Here is a 17,366-nt window from a genome sequence, read left to right as displayed (position 1 = left end):
TGATACCCCAGAGTGATAATTGTCCAGCATAATGCAAGACAGAAATTACAGAGTAAGACCGTAGAGTAGAGTAGTATGCAACTTCTTCCAGGCTTGCTTCTTTAGCAGCCGATAGTGCGCTATGCCCAATCTGTGCTCAAAAGTCGGGATCCTCCATTATGATGCCAAAGCTACGACGGCGACTGATCAGAGCAGTATCATCGGAATCCTTCTTATGTTGAGGAGACCAGCGATCTCTCCTTGTCTCGCGTCCATCACGCTCAGAAGCGGAAGCATTCTAGGCACCGCTCGCCACACCACGTATGTTGATACCACCACCTCCTCCGCCACGCCGATCAGCAGATCCGCGGATGTTGATTCCTTCCTGGCTGCGTGCACGTCCTTGGCCACGGATGCTGATATCGTCATCGCGTGTGATGCGATCAGCGAGACCTCGTCGAGGCTGTGACGGCTCAGAGAAGTCGGTGACATAGGGATCGCGGTCGTCACCCTTGAGGCGACCAAACGACTCAGCGGGATCGTCATCATCGCGTGTGATCCTATCGGCTAGCGACCGCTTCTGTTGCGGGAGCACGGGCTGTCCGTTCTTGGTCATGCGAGAAAGTAGCGAATCCCCTCCTCGTGACTTGTTTGATCCGTATGTTGCGTCGATGGCGTTTGACCGGTGGTGGTTATGGCCCATTGGCGAAGTGTCAAGGAAAGAGTCCTTCTGCCAACGTCCACCACTCGCAGGGCCGCCGCGATCATAGTTTGCCCGGTCGTGTGTCCAGCGATCCATGCTGGGTTCACGGCGACGGCGAGTGTTGTTGCGGCTGCGACTCCGGCTGCGGTACCGACGGCGGCCCGCGTGGGTCTCGTTCTCTGTGAATCCGAAGCGACCGTCGCCTTCTTCGTCGGAGGCAGGGGAGGCGCTGCGTCCTCGTAGACGGCCGAAGCGTGGCTCTTGTGGACTGGGTCTGTTAGCTTGTTGACAGGGTCACGGGGCAATGCGCTGAAGTACCTTCTTGAGCCGGGTCGGTAGGAATCAACGTCGTCGTTCCTGAGTCTGCCATCAGCGGGCTGACGACCTCCTCTGCCACCGCGACCTCGGACTTCTCGTCCATCACGGCCATCACGGTTGTCTCGTCCGTTCCGGCGCGGGCCCCTTCGGTCAGCGCCTGAGTCGCCCATGGACTGGTCTCGGCTGTACCCCCGTCTTGATCGGTCCCTGGAGCCCATTTCCTCGTCGCCATAATCGAGATAGTCTTTCTGCGGTTTTTGGTTCCGTCGCGGCTCCCTCTGATGGTTGCCAGCCACGTCTGGGTTGCGTTGGTAGTAGTTGCTCTTGGTCGCTGCGCCCTTCGGCTTCTGGTCGCCAGCGTTGGACTGCCTGATGACGAGGCGACTGTTGGGCTTCTTTGAGTATGGTTGCGCTGTGCGGGGCTCTTGTAGTGAGAGGTTGCTGGTGTCGCCTACGTCGGAGTGAGTGAGGATGCCTAGTGCGACGGTCGCGTCTTCCTTATTGTAGAATTCGAGGTTGACCGAGTTGTCGTTTACCCAGCGTAGTTGCTTAACGCGCGGGTCTGACTGGCAATGCTCCATCGCCCAGTAGAGGGGGTCGTTGGGGTCAAAGTCGCTCACGCCCTGGAGGTTGAGCGATTCGGGCCATGCTTCGTGGACAATGATGTCCTCAAGGTAGGCGGCGGGTATGTTTTGTTCTTGCTCGGCCGGCTCCTGCGATGGCGCGCATGTCAGTCAATTGCGCCTTCTCGTGCAGCCTGGCGCAATGCTCACCTGGACAACCTGCTGTGGTTGCGACGGCTGTGCTACCGGTTCAATGTCTGCGCCTACATCAATGTCAATATCGTAAGCGACATCAGTCATGTCCGTGTCGTCCATGATGGCGGCTATATTTCAAAGAGGTCCGGCAATTCGGTGAGTTGGTGTTGTTGGAAGTTCGAGAGCTGTACAAGCAGCGCGCCGCGGTCGGTAAACTCCAAAGCGCGGGCGGGCACTAACGTCATCACGTGCGTGATTGAAACGCCCCGGCACAATATGATTGCCCGATTTTGTGTCTCACCACCAACAATAGCATAAACATCAGAGGGACGGTGAAACGTGCAAGCAAGTCAAGTTTGGGTCAGGGTCGTGATTACACCCTGTAGCGGACCTACCAAGCTTGAGGGAAAGCCCCCTAGAAGCTAGCCACGACGCGTCACAGTTGGAAGCGATGTGTATGCTCGAGACAGTCACCACATCCGAAAAGCGCCTACCATCTCACGACTGCTCCTCCAGCGTAAAGGTACCCGTCTTCGTGATGAGGTACTCATTCACTGCGACATCCTTGCCTGATTCTTTGCCATACCCGGATTGTTTGATGCCACCAAATGGCGATTCTGCAGCAGAAGAGTTGCCCTGGCACATGTTAGTATACTTTCCGATGTCTTCGTTGTCAACATACTGTATTCAGTCCGATCATGCCGGCCTCCAGATTCTCAAACAGTCTCCAGGTACGATCAACGTTCTTTGTGAAGCAGTAGGATGCGAGACCCATACTGGTGTCGTTTGCAGCCTTGACAGCTTCATCTTCAGTCTCGAACTTGATGAATGTACTGATCGGGGCGAAGGCTTCCTCATTGGCAATGTCCATGTCTGGTGTAACGCCGGTAACGACAGTAGGTTCGAAGAAGTAGCCACCGTCCTTCTCCACCTTATTACCGCCGGTATGAATCTTCGCGCCTTTCTTCTTCGCATCTTCGACAAGAGCGAGTGCTTTCTCGACACCCCGTGGAGTAGTCACTGGGCCCATCGTCGTCTTCTCGTTTGAACCGTGACCGACGACGATCTTTTGTGTCTCTGCGTTCCAGCGTTCGAGGAACTTGTCGAAGATTCCAGACTGAACGTATATCCGGTTCGCCGTAATACACGCCTGACCCGCATGTCGGTACTTCAAGGCGAAGATCTGAGTCAAAGCTTGCTCGATATTCGCGTCGTCGAAAATCAGGACAGGGCAATTGCCGCCCAATTCGAGTGTAACTTTCTTCAGATTGTCTGCACACATCCTAGCGACTAGCTTGCCAACGCGCGTCGAGCCTGTAAACGTGACCTTGCTCACAAGCGGATGCCGACAAAGCGCCTCACTGAGTTCTGGTGTCTTGTCGAGATCTGTGGTCAGGACGTTCAACGCCCCCTTTGGGAATCCAGCCTTTTGAGCGAGGTAGGCCAGTGTGAGTACAGTGATCGGTGTCTCCGGGCTGGGTTTCACTATCATCGTGCAACCCGCAGCCAATGCAGCGCCAGCTTTGCGAAGAATCATGGCGATGGGGAAGTTCCATGGCACTAACGCGACAGCGACACCAAGCGGCTGCTTGATCGTGAAGATGCGTCTGTTTGGTAGCGCGGGTGTGAAGACACTGCCTTGAATACGCTCGGCTTCGCCAGCAAACCACCATGTGAAGCCCGTCGAGTAGTCGATTTCTCCATACGCCTCGGCTCTAGGTTTTCCGGTCTCATACACAAGAATAGTCGCTATGTCTTCCCTGTGCTCCTTGATGAGGGCATCCCATCGGTAAAGCATCTGTGCTCGTTGTCGCGGGCTGATCTTCTTGTACTCCTGGAAACATGCATGCGAGCTGTTAACAGCATCGTCGACATCAGATGCATCGTTCGTAGGACATTCTATCCACGGCTTTCCTGTTCCAGGGTCTGTTCGCCTGTCAGATCTCGGTGTTTATATAGGTAAACATGCTGTGATGACTGACCGACCACTTCGAACGTCTTTCCCGACTTTGCTCGTACCCAATCGCCATTCACAAAAGATAGGCTATGGAGCAAGTCTGGAGAGTTCAGCTGGAATATATCAGTGCTAGTTCGATGCCACGATCAGTCTGTGTTGACGCACCTTGAAGGGTAGCTCGTGTTTCCTGTCTGACGCCATTTCGTTCTAAGTTTCTACGTATCGTTGACCAAAGTTGGTGAATGTGGAGTGAAGTTACCTGGAGGAGACGATCTTGGAAGGCGCATGGATTCCGCGGCCACCATTATCAGCATCTGCACACAACAGAGCTTCCCCACTTTCCAGCGTATAGCCTACATGAGCAATGCGCGTATCTGCAGCGACATCCGGATATTTCAGGAAAGGCGATCCGGAGAGACGCCGCAGACGCAGACGTTCAAAGCAGCGAAACGTCGGCGAGGACGGTCTCCAATTGGCTCAAACCTCGGTGGTCCTCCAACACGACGTCAACTCCATGCGGGGCACCACGCTTACCCCTCACTGCTGTGCTCGACTCCGAAGAACGACTAGTCGACCGACGATGATTGGAGATGCGATACCGGTGGCAGACATCAGGGTCCATGAGATGGCAGGCAGGAGCGCCTTGTTCCTTTATAATCAAAACATCAACATAGTCGCTGGCTATAGAGACTCAACATCGACCCTAGCAATTCGAATACATATTCGAGGAGATACAACGGATCTACCTACGTTCATATCGTGAGCCCAATCTATCAAGTCTCTCATCATGGGCAGACTAGATGGCAAAGTCGCCATCGTGACCGGTAAAACGCATCCTCATCAATCCTCTCACATCTCACTAACGACCTCATCAGGCGGCGGCTCAGGCTTCGGCGCCGGCATTTCAAAAGGCATGGCCTCTGAAGGCGCCAAAGTCCTTGTCTGCGACATCAACCAGTCAGGCGGCGAAGCGACGGCAGCCACAAACCCTTCCTCTCTCGCCTTCCACAAGATGGACGTGACCAAAACGTCGGACTGGAAAGCTACTGTCTCGGCTTGCATCGAGAAGTTTGGGCGCTGCGATATACTCGTCAATAACGCTGGTTGGTCATATACCAATAAACCTACGACGACGGTCACGGAGGACGAGTTCGATAAAGTCTTCGACGTCAATGTCAAAGGTGTTTATCTTGGCTGCAATGCGTGGGTCGATCAAGCCATCGAGCGCAAAGAAGGAGGTGTGATAATCAACATCGCTAGTGTTGGAGCAACGCGGCCACGGCCAGGCTTGGTATGGTACAACGCGAGTAAAGGCGCGATTTGGAATGTACGTCATCTCCCAACTCTGTCCCAATGACGCATCGAGCTCCCAGTTACTAATGCATACTTCAGGCGACAAAAGGCCTCGCGGCGGAGTACGGGCCCCATCAGATCCGTGTCGTGTCCATTTGCCCCCTTGTTACAGGAACAGGTCTCTTCTCTGCCTTTACAGGAATGGAAGATACACCGGAGAACAGGACAAAGTTCACGTCCAATGTACCCATGGGCAGGATCGGTGAAGTGGACGACGTGGTGAATGCGTGTATCTTCATGGCGAGCAAAGAGGCTGGCTTCATTACAGGAGTTAATCTGGAAGTGGATGGTGGACGCTGTATCTAGACTAGCTTTGGTGGAGAGGAGGGAACTCAAAATGAGCTTCGAGATGGATCATCCCTAGGAACAGCTCCATAACGCTGTCGTATCTCATGGATCTGAGCCTAGCCGTCCATATACACATCCTCATCCTCACCATCCTCCGCCTCATCTTCTTCTTCTTCTTGATCATCATCATCATCATCATCATCATCATCCCCTTCCTCCATTTCATCTCCGTAATCCTGCTCAACTCCGTCCTCGTCATCGTCGTTCTCGTCTTCCTCATAGTCCCACGCCTCATCCGTCTCAAGCAACTCCTCAATCTCTCTCCTCCTCCTAGCCTCATCACTATTCTCATCCACACCGTCAACCAGCGCATTCTGCACAAAAGCACCCTTTCTGTCCTCTTTACCCAGAGCGATCTCTCTGTCAACCTCCACAGCCCAGCCTTCCCACACGGCACCCCTCTGAGTCGCCGTCATCCTTCCCCTACTGGCCCTCCACCTCTTTGTCAATTCTCGCTCCCTCGCTACTGGAGATTCCATGATCATCATCTCATAAGCTTGCTTCACCTTTTCATAGGCAGCGCGATGCGCTATTGAAGGTCTTCTATCCGGTGCTGCATAGCTCTCCAGTACCTGATAGTGACCTTTTCGCACTCTGTCTTGCGCGTTGGCCCACACGCCCAAGGGAAGAAAGACTGCGCGATTGAGGGTGATCTTCCCGCTCTTAGGATGTGTGTATCCAAGGAGGAAGGCGTCGGTCTCGGCTACTCCGTTGTCGCCTAGCTTCAGTCCGCCGGGACCGATGGTGTTTGCGGGTATGACGATCTTGGGCATATAGATTTGAACGGGAATACCGCGATGAGATGTAGTAAAGGGAGAGGTGGCTAGTAGACTTGGTGCAAATGATGAGAGAGGAGAACCTGGTGGTCGAAGGTTAAGTGGAGATGGAGCAGTGCGCTGCATAGTCGCCTGAGGAGGAGCCAGCAGAGAATTTGGAGGGGGCAGTTGGCGCTGCTGAACAGATCCACCCGGACCAACTGGTCTGCTAAGACTTGGCAGGTCTGGTGCCCGTGGTAGGGGTGGTACAGCATTCGGAGGTCGCTGACTATAGCTAGTGGTATGACCCTGTGTCTCTTGAGCAGCTACTAGGCGCTGTGCGAAAGCCGGAGGTGGTGCATGATCAGAGCGTCCTAGTGGCGTTGGCCAAGATGAAGCGTGAGCTTGCTGAGACAAATTTGGTTGGTGAGTATCAGACTGGAACCAGGCAGGGGGAAGACCCGCCGGCGGAAGGGTCAAAGGATGAGCCCCGTATCCAGATGGAGAATGATGGTGGTGTTCAAATCCAGGTGGTAGTGGCGGTCGAGCAAAAGGACCGAAGCCTCCTTGGGAACCCCTAGGCGGTTGGTATTGAGAAGGTAACTGCGGTTCAGATACGGTAATATTTGGAGCTTGAGACACCGCCGGAACATTTGGTTGAGGATAAGGATGAGGACTTTGCACACTAGCTCGTCCAGCTTGGGCATTCTGCTGGGACATCACTCGACTCACAGCCAGACTCACCTGCTGCTTAAGTATCCCTATCATTTGGTCTGCGGGATTTGGAGTGATATTCCGCATGAGCGCCGCAACATTTGGTAGTGTCTGTTCCGCAGCAGATGCAACTTCTGTAGTAGGTAGAGCGGCATGGCTTGATCGGTGTCGCAGGTGGGGGAACAATGTCGTGTCAGGAATGAACGTGTTCAGAGGTTGAGTGGAGGTCATCGCAGGCGGTGGGCGCGGTAGCGGTGGTAGGTTCGGGCGAGGAAGCGTTGCAGGCGGTGGTAGGGATGGACAGGGAAGCGTCTTGAGCGATGGGAGGTTCGGACGAGGAAGCGATGTAGGCGATGGCAATAAGGGTGTAGGCAGCAGACGCATTCTGGCCCTTGGGGCACTCATGCCGTCGTCTGAATCTTCATCGGTACTCCCATCGCCGTGATTGTTGTTGTTCAACCTACCGCCATCAAAGTTGCCTGAAGAACGTGGGATCGATGGGAAACTACTACGCGCGAACATCGCTTGCAAACCCGCTTTGTCTCTTGCACCTCGGAACAGCGTACTCTTCATCTTGCCCACAAGCGGTGTAGGAACGATGTTGATCCTTTGGAGTTCCTCATCTTTGGTCTGCTGGATCTTGCGCAATATACCGTCAGTCACATCCGGGCGATGGGCGTGAATAGTCGTGGTAGGGATAAGAGGGACACCCGATGGACTTCGGGGAGGAGCACTGCGCGCAGCAAACTGAGCCTCGTCCGCCAATTTGTTGCTGATGGAAATTTCCAATTGCTTCGCCCTATGTCGCTCCTTGAGCGACTTGAAAGCCTGCGCAAGTTTTGCGTCCTTCTCGTAGTTCTTGAGGCCGCCTGCGTCCACGAGCGTTGGCGTCTCCTGCAGGCTCATTGTCTGATCTCTGTGGTAGTCTCGCATGTTCTGGGCGGTGACTCCTGCTTCTACGAGTAAGAAGAACGCGCGTTGTCGCGATTTGAAACAAGCTTCGTAATACTTGGCTCGCTTGTACTGGTCTCGAGGGACGTTGATGAGAGGTGGCAGAGGCTCGTCTAGCTTTGGGGGCTGGATGCCGAAGTGTACTTCGCGGTACTTCAGACGTTCGCTTTCTTCTGTCTTGCGTTCGAGTGCCGCTAGGTCGGGCTTTTGTCGCATCTGGGTGGTTGTGTCACCGCCTTGTCCGTCCTTCCCGCTGTCTTGGGCGACACCTCTTGCTTGATTAATTTCCTTTTTGGCTTCCTGAGTGACAAGAAATGGATGATATTCAAAGTCCCACAAGCTTAGAATCTCGCCATGTAGAGCCGCCTTCAGAGCCTTTCCGTCTCCTTCGTAAAAGTCGATCCACCTGTAAAGGAATTCGATGAAGTTGGGCACCACTGTGCTGTCGACCTGCACGATATCGACCAGAATGCGCAACATGTCCTCCTCGTGCAAGAGATCGGGATCTATACAACGAGCATGCAGAGTCATCGGAGGCGCGTTGCTGGCCGGTCTCTGCGCGGTAGGGGTGTTCGGCGGGTCCAAGTCAAGGCGAGGCCTCTTTGCTGATTGCGATGCCGCGAGGGACTGGCGATCCGCTGTCTGACTGACTTCCCACTGCACACACCACGTCCACAGCTCCTTGCCCGTCTCCAATGCCTTGCGCTCCGTGAAGTCCTGGAGAAGCGCGAAGAAAATGTCATGGTTCGTGTCCATTCGGTAGGCGATGGCGTGAGCCTTGTACTGCTCATAAGGTACTAGAGTGGGTAGCGGCTCGACGTTGCCAACAACATCTTGTAACTCGAGATAGCGCTCGTCGAAGAGGTCCATGACCTTGCCATGGGACGCCATGGTTGCGCAGGCGGCTGCGTTGTTGTTCAAGACGAAACCGAAGCGTTGTGGTGTTGCTGGCTGAGAGGTGAGAGGGGAGCTAGGCAAACGCGCGGTGTTGCCATGCGGACGCAAACGAACAATATCAGAGGAAAACGTGGGGAGTAGCTTGAAATTCGAGGACCAGGATCACGGGATGACGCAACGAAAGAGATGGTGCACAAGCAGCCTACCATACTACTCGGAAAATCTATGCTGGTCGTATTGCAAGCCCGAATATTTGTACAGTCGCCAGAGGGGTATCGTCGCAATCGTGCCATAGCGCCGCCTTCGCTTGCTCCTAGTATACACGCGCGACCACACGCTCATTTACTGCTCTCCCTGATCTTCTGCATAATGGCGCTTGCCCTGTCCTCGGCCTCTTCCCGTACTCTCCGCCAATCTGTTGTGTAGACCTTCTTCACGCCCTCCTCGAGGCTTCTGTTCCAGCGGTCTTTGGCCATCTCGGCTAGTCCGACGGGTGCTTCCCGGCTTGTGGGCTCTGGTTCTGGATTCTTGGGCTCGTAGAATTCGGTGAGGACTTGGCGTTGCTGTCGTAGGAGCGCGGCTTGTGTGATGCGGTTTTGTGTGTGTAGGGAGATGCTGAGGTAGAGAACGCCTGTGGTGAGTGTGACGCCTCCGAGCTGCACAGGTTAGCTGGTGCCATTGCAAAGGATGGGCAGCACTTACGAAGCCTGTGATGAAGCCCATGGCTACGCTGGAGATGTGTCGGGGAGTGCGCGAGGATGACGTGCACGGGTGCTTTTGCTGGATGCGTCGGGGGCCAATGGCTGGGCAAACAGATGTGCTGCGTCCGCTTGCTATCCCTCTATCGATGTGAGGGGCTATCCAGGGCGAATACACGAGAAGGTCCAGGTCGTGGAAAGTTGACTCGGGTGTGAGGTCAGCGGAATCGCGCAATGGCCTGCCAGGATTATTCCATCCCAAAGCGGCAACATGTTCAAGATCCGTTGAACGCTGCTAGCGCCGCTTCCTCCTCCATCGGCGCATCCCCTCACACTCCAGCCTCTCCCTGTAACCATGCTTTTTCTCTCAAAAGCCCTTGATTTCATCGCCATCATACCCACATCATGTTCCGTCGTCGCGCAATCTCAATGGATACCATTAGTTTTTCGTCCGTTATGCTTACGCATGTGTCCTCGCGACTCCTCAAGCTAGATTATGCACCTTCAAGCGTGTGCATGGCCAGGTAGCGACTGCACCCCCCGGGTTCATATGCACATGTCGTTCGCGGGGTTCTCAGTGGTACGTAGGGAACTGCCGTACCTACACACCATCACAGAGTGGTTGCACACAAGCTTGGCACATCTACTTAACAGCGTCCGATGCCTACACTGCAGCTGCCCACTGGACATCCTCGGTTTGATCAACACAATCGCGACAACTGAAAATGGCGTTGAATGAACTTTTGCGAGTGCCTTCTGCAACCAACATCCTTCTTCTGCTTGCAGCGTACTGGGTTATGTGGATCGTCTATTGTCGTACACTACATCCACTTGCACGTGTACCGGGCCCGTTATGGCCTGCCATCTCGCGAACGTGGCTCAGGTGCACACGCTCCAACAAATCGTGCGGCAAGAGAGATGCTAATTGCTGAGTACTAAGAACCCCTTCAAATCTGCATTGTTATTGCCACAACGAACTTGCAATCACTGCTTTCAGTCCCAAGCTCGGGAAGTAGCTTGTTCAACAGCCAACCATGCTGACACAGAACTAACCAACAGTGTACCGCATGTTTCTCGGTGATCTTGAAGTTGTCCAACGCGAGCTACACGAGCAGTATGGTCCTCTTATACGCATTGCTCCAAACGAAGTTAGCTCCAGCGATTCAGACGCGATATCACTCATCTACACTACCCAGAAACCTTTAACCAAGACGGACTGGTAAGTCACGCTTACAGGTACCATACGCACGCTGTGTATGACTGCTAAATTGGCAGGTATGTTTCTTTCCGCCCACGAGGTATAAGCGAGCACGCAGACCTCTTCACCGAGACAGACGAAGAGAAGCACACCAGGTATCGTCGGATTGTTCAGCCTGCCTATCAAATGGTCAGCATTCTGAAGCATCAAGATGCGATCGATGATTGCACAAACTTGTTGAAAGTGCGACTGGACAAATTTGCCAAAACAAACGAAGAGGTAGATCTGGGGCTTTGGCTCGAACTATTTGCTCATGATGTAATTGGGCACATCCTTTTCGGCCACTCCTTTGGTTTCTTGGAGAAAGGTACACATGTGGATTCCTTTATTGAATCTGTACACAACGCTGCCCCGCTTCTTGCTTTCAGTACTGCGGCACCGACCTACATGCGCAGCATCATCATGCTGGCCGCCATGTGTGTTCCTAGTAATTTGAAGCAGTTCAAAGGCGTACAAGCTACCGTGGTGGAAGCTAAACGCCAGACACAACTTCGACTACAACGCTCGGCAGAAGCGGACGATCAGAGTCAAGACATCCTTGCTCAGCTCCTGCGTAAAGTGGGACAGAAAGATAGTGAAGCTTGGTTCACACACAAAGAAGTCACACTGGAGTCTTGGGCTGGTATTATGGCTGGCGCTGATTCTGTCGCCGTCAACTTGAGGGCAGTTTTATACTACCTTATAAGGACGCCCGATGCCATGTCTAAAGCGACCCAGGAACTACAGACCCAGCGACACCTCCTCAGCACACCTGTCAGCTTCGCAGAATCAACGAAGCACCTACCGTATATCAGTGCGTGCATTAAAGAAGCCTCTCGCCTTTTCCCAAGTACCGGATTCAACATGAGTCGTATAGCTCCTGCACAGGGTATTACCCTGTCTGGCGTCTACATCCCGGCTGGATACCACGTCGGTATCAATCCGCAGATAATACAATACGACAAGAAGCTCTTCGGCGAAGACGCTTTGGAGTTTCGACCAGAGCGCTGGCTAGAGAGCGAGGCCAGAAAATTTGAGATGGAAAGGGGGATGCTGCTGTTCGGTGCAGGAAAGAGAACATGTATCGGGAAGAACGTAAGTTTCCTACGAGAGATACATTGTACTAAGATCGCCTCTTCTGTTGGTATACTGATCACACATCTTCCTTAGGTTGCCTTGGCGGAAGTTCACAAACTCGTTCCAGAGCTCCTCCGCTGTTTCGACATGCGTATGGCTCATGATCGACCCTGGAAGACGTTCAATGCTGGGTTTGTGAGGCAAAGTGATGTCGTAGTCAGGCTTGCTGTACGCTAGAGATGGAATGTATCTTTTCCTCCAGCTTTTGAAGTAGGGTGACTTCTCGGAGTATTTGTTTTCTTCGCTCTCTCATTCATCACATAGTCAGTCGTCGATTATGCGGCCTAGCCTACAGACTCATTTGGTATGCGGCGCAAGAGTTGAAAGGCCAGAGTGTCCAATTGAACGTATGTCTATCTAGCTTTCATTTCCAGGAATCCTCCAAGTTATCGAGCACATTGTCTGCGCTTTATTGTTCCACGTGGTACTCTATGATCCGCCGATGATATCTGCTGTATGGGTCGGCTTTCCTTCAGCCCCCGTCTTGTCCGCACCACTATCGCGGTACTCATCCAGCGACGGCGTGTCGGCATAGCACATCTTCATGAAGCTCTCGGGATAACGTCCACCGCTAACCTCTGCCTCTTCGCACGCCTTGCGAATCTTCTGTTCCTCCTCCTTGCTTAGCTCAACCTTCACACTCCCGACGTTCTCCTCCAGGCGCTCAGGCTTGGTAGTACCCGGGATTGGGAAGATGTCGTCACCCTGTGCCATCAACCACGCCAGTGTCAACTGACCAGGCGTAACGCCCTTCGCCTTCGCAATCTCGGTGATGCGGTCCACGAGCTTCAGGTTTTTGGGGAAGTTCTCGGCACTGAATCGGGGCGCATAGCTACGGAAGTCGCCTTCCTCAAAGTCATCTGGGCTCTTGATGGCGCCAGTCAGCATACCGCGACTTAGTGGTGAGTACGCCACAACTGCCACGCCAAGCTCGCGGCATGTCTTGAGTAGATCGACTTGCTTGCTCTCGATCTCCAGCGCGAAGGGTGAGTATTCGACCTGTACGGCGGAGATGGGGTGGACCTTGTGCGCTCTTCGTAGAGTCTCAGAGCTGACTTCTGACAGACCGAGATACTTTACTTTCTTGAGATTGACAAGGTCGGCCATGGCTTGCACGGTGAGCTCAATTGGCGTCTTCTGGTCGACGCGGTGACAGTAGTAAAGGTCCACCTGCTCGATTCCGAGACGCTGAAGAGACTTCTCGATGGCTACTTTAACCTGAAAGTAGGTTTAAGAAGTCAGCGTATGTCTCAGTCGCAGTTTTTCAATTAATTGACTGACGTGTTCTGGAGAAGTGTCGATTGTACCCATCGAGTCCTTGAAAGCAAACTTGGTAGCAAGAAAGATGTCCTTGCGCTTGTCTGGGTTGGCCTTGAACCACTGTCCGATCAAGTCTTCGTTGTCGCCGTAACTAGAATAGCTGTTAGCTGTTGTCAGACCCAATGACCCGATAACCATACACATCAGAAGAGTCCCAGAAGCGTTCGCCTAGCTTATGGGCCAAGTCAAGCATTGCCAGACGTTCAGAGTCAGGCTTCGGCTTGCCATAGAATGAGGACAAGCCCATGAGGCCGAAACCCAGGCGGTTGACTTGAGGGCCATCGCGACCGAGAGGTGCAGTGGGCAGAGACATTGTGGTATTGAGTAATGAGGTTTGGTTCAGATAAAAGACAGATTGTTGTGCAATTCGACCGGAAGGGACTTGGTTTTAAGTGTGAAAGAGGCACTGGAACGGACGAAGTAAAATAAGCTTAATTATCGGGTACCTGATTGCAATGACGCTGGTATCCCACCCGCATTGACCTCACTTGCCACTAACTTCTTAACCCCGCTATGCATGAGATCATACCTATGCATCTGCCACGAGTACTGTAGCTTCACATCCTATTGAGATGTAGTACCTCAACGGAGATTGAAACCTAAGGGCCGACTCTGTGAGCAATTTGTTTGTTCGTCCGAAGAATTGAGCATCGTGAAATTCCCCGCTCTGGAGTCGGCGGAGCAAGACGGAGATAAGCTACCAGAGCTCCGGTCACATGGCTGAAGCCTGAAGGAGGTACCAGTTGGTCCGGAGTGAAGCATCAGGCATCCAGGGTGTATTTGACGCGTTGCGCGTTGTGTCGCATGGCATGGAGGTCTCTCACGCGTCGCGGCAGGCGACAAGGTTCTATCCCCAAGGTTCCCGCCAAGCTCCCCGATGACCAAGTTAGCGTCCGTCAAATCTCACTACATCACACCTCCCCCATCAATGCATACCCTAGTACCTTCTTTGTAATGCGGTCGCCATGCTTACGCGACGCCGACGTTCAACCTCAGACAATCTGCTCGCGCACTTACACCTACAAATAATCTAGTAAAGGCAGCACAGCATGACCGCCGAAGTACGCGACCTCAAGCCGCTCAACATCAGACCCGTCCAGCATCAAGTCCACGACCCGCTCAAGACAGACCCTTTCGCCTTCGATCACCACGATGACACCATCCACGTCCTCCTATGCGCCTCAGGTTCTGTTGCGACCATCAAGATACCGAACATGATCAACGCGCTTGCGAAACACGCGAACGTACGAATACGGCTTGTCTTCACGGCTGCGGCAACCAACTTCTTGCAAGGCCAGAGCGGGGAGCAGCCTTCGATAGAGGAGATAGAGGCGTTGCCGAACGTGGACGGAGTATACTTTGACGAGGACGAGTGGAGAGAGCCATGGATCCGAGGCAACAAGATCCTCCACATTGAGCTACGGCGATGGGCAGACATCATGGTCATCGCACCCTTGAGTGCTGACCTACTCGCCAAGATCACACAGGGCTGGTCAGATAACCTCCTACTGTCCGTCGCGCGCGCATGGGATACCACAGGTCTGATCGATCCGGTGAGGAGCATACCAGGCGTGCAATGGCCGCAAGAAGATGGCGGCGTACGGAAGAAGAGGATACTAGTCGCTCCGAGCATGAATACCGCCATGTGGTTCCAGCCCATCACCAAGAAACAGTTGCATGTGCTGGAAGAAGAGTGGGGAGTAAAGAATAGAGGCTGGTATGAGGTACTGCAACCTATGGAGAAAGAGCTAGCGTGTGGAGACATTGGTGGCGGCGCGATGAAAGATTGGAGGGAGATTGTGGAAGTGGTTGAGCAGCGGCTAGGCCTGCTGCCGTGATAGCTTCTCACATGCACTCTTCTTGTACGGTTAGAGTCCCTACTGCTTAGAAAAATACTAATATCTATGTCAGGGATTCAAGCCACATCGTGCTACGCCATCGCATATATACCCGAGCACAGAACGGCGCAGCAAGAGAGAGGGCATACTGCTTCACGTGAGCAAAAAGATGGCATACACAAAAGAGCAAAAAGACAGAACTTAGATAGGTGCCCCTCTCACGCACCGTATGCTGACAGCCTCCTTAATTTCTTAAACCAGACCACGGTCTGTGCTGTCTCGCTTCTGTCTTTGTTGATGCTCGAATCGGCGACCTTGACCTAGCGAGCTGAGCAGGCGATATGCCCAACGGCGCCAGGCCGGACTCGAGTCTTGATGAATAACTCTTGAAAGTCAACGTCTTTATACCAGAGGCTACCAGTTATACTATATCAGAGGTGAGGAAATCCATGTTGCAATGTCGACAGTGACAGTGATGGGCGTTGAGCGTTTGTTGTGGTGGTCGGTGTTGCGAAAACTGAGACCTTCGTTCACCTGGTGACAAGAACCAAACGAGACTGAAACTAGAGCAATGAGAGCGCGATGTCGTCATTTACGCGCCTTCACTTTATGGAGTTTAGCAAAGTTCTCGATCACAATAACATGAACTGTCAGCCTGACGATTACCGCCAGCAGAACAACATGGCGCCCAGCAAGTCCACAGCAAACGCAGATGTCCCAGCCTCCCCGAGCGCTACCTATTCTAGTTCTGTTCTTGCAACCTTGAAGTCGTCGGTAAGTAATCGCTTCTCTCACCTTGGTGTTTGCTTTTGACATGTGGGCAGATACAGAACACGAAAGCGAAGCTCAACGCTCTCCGGCCAACCAAACAACCGAAGGTTACCAAACCAGGAACGAGGAGCAAGACGGTCGACGAGCGAGAGCGTCTCCAACGAACAGCAAAACGACTTTCCGTCATCGATGAGCTTGCTACTGGCCTTAATGTCTCCTCCACCAGCGACGAACTGCGGAGCGACCCCGCAGCGTCATCAATCCTATCCACCGGCTCCGATCCCCATCCTTCGCTCACAGCGCGCGACTTCGAAGTCGGCGGTACGCTTGGTCGTGGGAAATTTGGGCGCGTATACCTCGCCCGTCATCTCGCGACAGATTACGTGTGCGCTCTCAAGATCATATCAAAAGCGCAGGCTACAACACAAGAAGAGGAGAAGTTGATACGCCGCGAGCTAGAGATCCATCAAAACCTCGCGCATAAGAACATCTTGAAGTTACTGTCATGGTTTCACGATGACGAATCGATATACCTTGTGCTCGAATTTGCTCCGGGTGGCAGTCTTTACTCGAAGATGAACAAGCAGCCCAAGGGTAGGTTCACAGAGCACCAAACAGCCGTCTATATCGCTCAACTCACGTCCGCACTGCGCTACATGCATAGCAAAAACATCATGCACCGCGACATCAAGCCCGAAAACATACTACTTGGTTTCCACGGCGAGATCAAGCTTGCTGACTTTGGATACTCCGTACACTCAGAGTCAGGGTTCCGATCAACGGTGTGCGGCACACTAGATTACCTAAGCCCAGAGGTTGCGGTCATGACGCTCAAGCCCGGAATGAGCGGAGGGTGGTACACGAAGGCGATCGACCAGTGGAGTCTGGGCGTCTTGATGTACGAGCTTCTTGTGGGTAAGCCGCCATTCGAGATGAAAGACATGAAGAGCACACAAAAGAAGATTGCGAACTTCAAGGGTAAAGGTATCAAGTTCCCAGGACATGTCAGCGAGCGCGCGGAGGAGCTGATTCGGGAGGTAAGTGTCACCCCCTCGCCATACGTGTGCTCACAATGAAGCCGTACTGACTTCGCAAAAGTTGCTCAATTTGGATGCTGAGAAGCGGGTGAGTCTTGACGACGTTATGACACACCCTTGGATCGTCGACCATGTCGCAAAGTCGGTTCAGTCAGGCATCCGATCATTTGATCAGCTGCTTCAGCTTGGTGCCTGAGGGCCTGATGAGGCGGTGGAATATCGTTACAGATGGGGGCCGAATTGTATGTCTAGTGTCCTCGCCCTGCCAAACAGCGATCTCGTATTTGACGGGCCGAATATGTCGGTTGCCTGATACTTCAGCTTCTGACCTGTCTTGCACCTCGGGAGGCAGCCATATCAAGCCATGTACTACGCACTGTCTCAAAGTGTGCGCTGACCGGTAGGGGATCGGGACTAGTGTTGGCGGGTTCGGGTGAGCATCAGATGGCACTTATCCATGAATGGTATCCCGTTGAGCTTGTAGTCTACCTCAAGATGATGCAACGAGCATCCCGTACAATAAGCCTTCCGCTAGGCAGATCCGATTCGTCATGTTTCTAAATGTGGTAAATTTTGAGAGGTAGTGCTTGAACTG

At 53.2% G+C, this 17,366-nt stretch overlaps 9 protein-coding genes across 9 annotated transcripts; 4 read left to right on the top strand and 5 right to left on the bottom strand.

Annotated features, from left to right (window-relative positions):
- Positions 1-277: 277 nt before the first annotated feature.
- J4E86_002178 (uncharacterized protein) lies at positions 278-1,878 on the bottom strand (the record flags this gene model as incomplete). The annotated part of the gene is made up of 3 exons (XM_051442740.1): positions 278-950; positions 1,001-1,713; positions 1,774-1,878. The coding sequence occupies 3 exons, from the start codon at positions 1,876-1,878 to the stop codon at positions 278-280; spliced, it is 1,491 nt and encodes a 496-aa protein (XP_051306328.1).
- A 378-nt stretch (positions 1,879-2,256) lies between these two features.
- J4E86_002177 (uncharacterized protein) lies at positions 2,257-3,916 on the bottom strand (the record flags this gene model as incomplete). The annotated part of the gene is made up of 4 exons (XM_051442739.1): positions 2,257-2,394; positions 2,441-3,684; positions 3,741-3,828; positions 3,881-3,916. 4 exons carry the CDS (start codon positions 3,914-3,916, stop codon positions 2,257-2,259), a joined length of 1,506 nt encoding a protein of 501 aa, XP_051306327.1.
- Positions 3,917-4,502: 586 nt separating this feature from the next.
- Positions 4,503-5,374, top strand: J4E86_002176 (uncharacterized protein; the record flags this gene model as incomplete). Its single annotated transcript, XM_051442738.1, has 3 exons — positions 4,503-4,539; positions 4,591-5,042; positions 5,108-5,374. The coding sequence occupies 3 exons, from the start codon at positions 4,503-4,505 to the stop codon at positions 5,372-5,374; spliced, it is 756 nt and encodes a 251-aa protein (XP_051306326.1).
- A 98-nt stretch (positions 5,375-5,472) lies between these two features.
- J4E86_002175 (uncharacterized protein) lies at positions 5,473-8,727 on the bottom strand (the record flags this gene model as incomplete). The annotated part of the gene is made up of 3 exons (XM_051442737.1): positions 5,473-6,180; positions 6,729-6,869; positions 6,916-8,727. 3 exons carry the CDS (start codon positions 8,725-8,727, stop codon positions 5,473-5,475), a joined length of 2,661 nt encoding a protein of 886 aa, XP_051306325.1.
- Positions 8,728-9,071: 344 nt separating this feature from the next.
- J4E86_002174 (uncharacterized protein) lies at positions 9,072-9,456 on the bottom strand (the record flags this gene model as incomplete). The annotated part of the gene is made up of 2 exons (XM_051442736.1): positions 9,072-9,389; positions 9,436-9,456. The coding sequence occupies 2 exons, from the start codon at positions 9,454-9,456 to the stop codon at positions 9,072-9,074; spliced, it is 339 nt and encodes a 112-aa protein (XP_051306324.1).
- Positions 9,457-10,498: 1,042 nt separating this feature from the next.
- Positions 10,499-11,982, top strand: J4E86_002173 (uncharacterized protein; the record flags this gene model as incomplete). The annotated part of the gene is made up of 3 exons (XM_051442735.1): positions 10,499-10,650; positions 10,707-11,763; positions 11,839-11,982. The coding sequence occupies 3 exons, from the start codon at positions 10,499-10,501 to the stop codon at positions 11,980-11,982; spliced, it is 1,353 nt and encodes a 450-aa protein (XP_051306323.1).
- A 252-nt stretch (positions 11,983-12,234) lies between these two features.
- On the bottom strand, positions 12,235-13,438 carry J4E86_002172 (uncharacterized protein; the record flags this gene model as incomplete). The annotated part of the gene is made up of 3 exons (XM_051442734.1): positions 12,235-13,023; positions 13,087-13,216; positions 13,266-13,438. The coding sequence occupies 3 exons, from the start codon at positions 13,436-13,438 to the stop codon at positions 12,235-12,237; spliced, it is 1,092 nt and encodes a 363-aa protein (XP_051306322.1).
- A 736-nt stretch (positions 13,439-14,174) lies between these two features.
- J4E86_002171 (uncharacterized protein) lies at positions 14,175-14,963 on the top strand (the record flags this gene model as incomplete). The annotated part of the gene is made up of 1 exon (XM_051442733.1): positions 14,175-14,963. One exon carries the CDS (start codon positions 14,175-14,177, stop codon positions 14,961-14,963), a length of 789 nt encoding a protein of 262 aa, XP_051306321.1.
- Positions 14,964-15,605: 642 nt separating this feature from the next.
- J4E86_002170 (uncharacterized protein) lies at positions 15,606-16,967 on the top strand (the record flags this gene model as incomplete). The annotated part of the gene is made up of 3 exons (XM_051442732.1): positions 15,606-15,737; positions 15,788-16,771; positions 16,833-16,967. The coding sequence occupies 3 exons, from the start codon at positions 15,606-15,608 to the stop codon at positions 16,965-16,967; spliced, it is 1,251 nt and encodes a 416-aa protein (XP_051306320.1).
- Positions 16,968-17,366: the final 399 nt, after the last annotated feature.

The sequence above is a fragment of the Alternaria arbusti genome (genome assembly GCF_024043155.1).
Source record: "Alternaria arbusti strain BMP 1465 chromosome Unknown scaffold_2, whole genome shotgun sequence".
Taxonomy (NCBI): domain Eukaryota; kingdom Fungi; phylum Ascomycota; class Dothideomycetes; order Pleosporales; family Pleosporaceae; genus Alternaria; species Alternaria arbusti.
The sequence above is the reverse complement of the archived record's forward strand: the minus strand, read 5'-3'. Positions and strand labels throughout refer to the sequence as shown.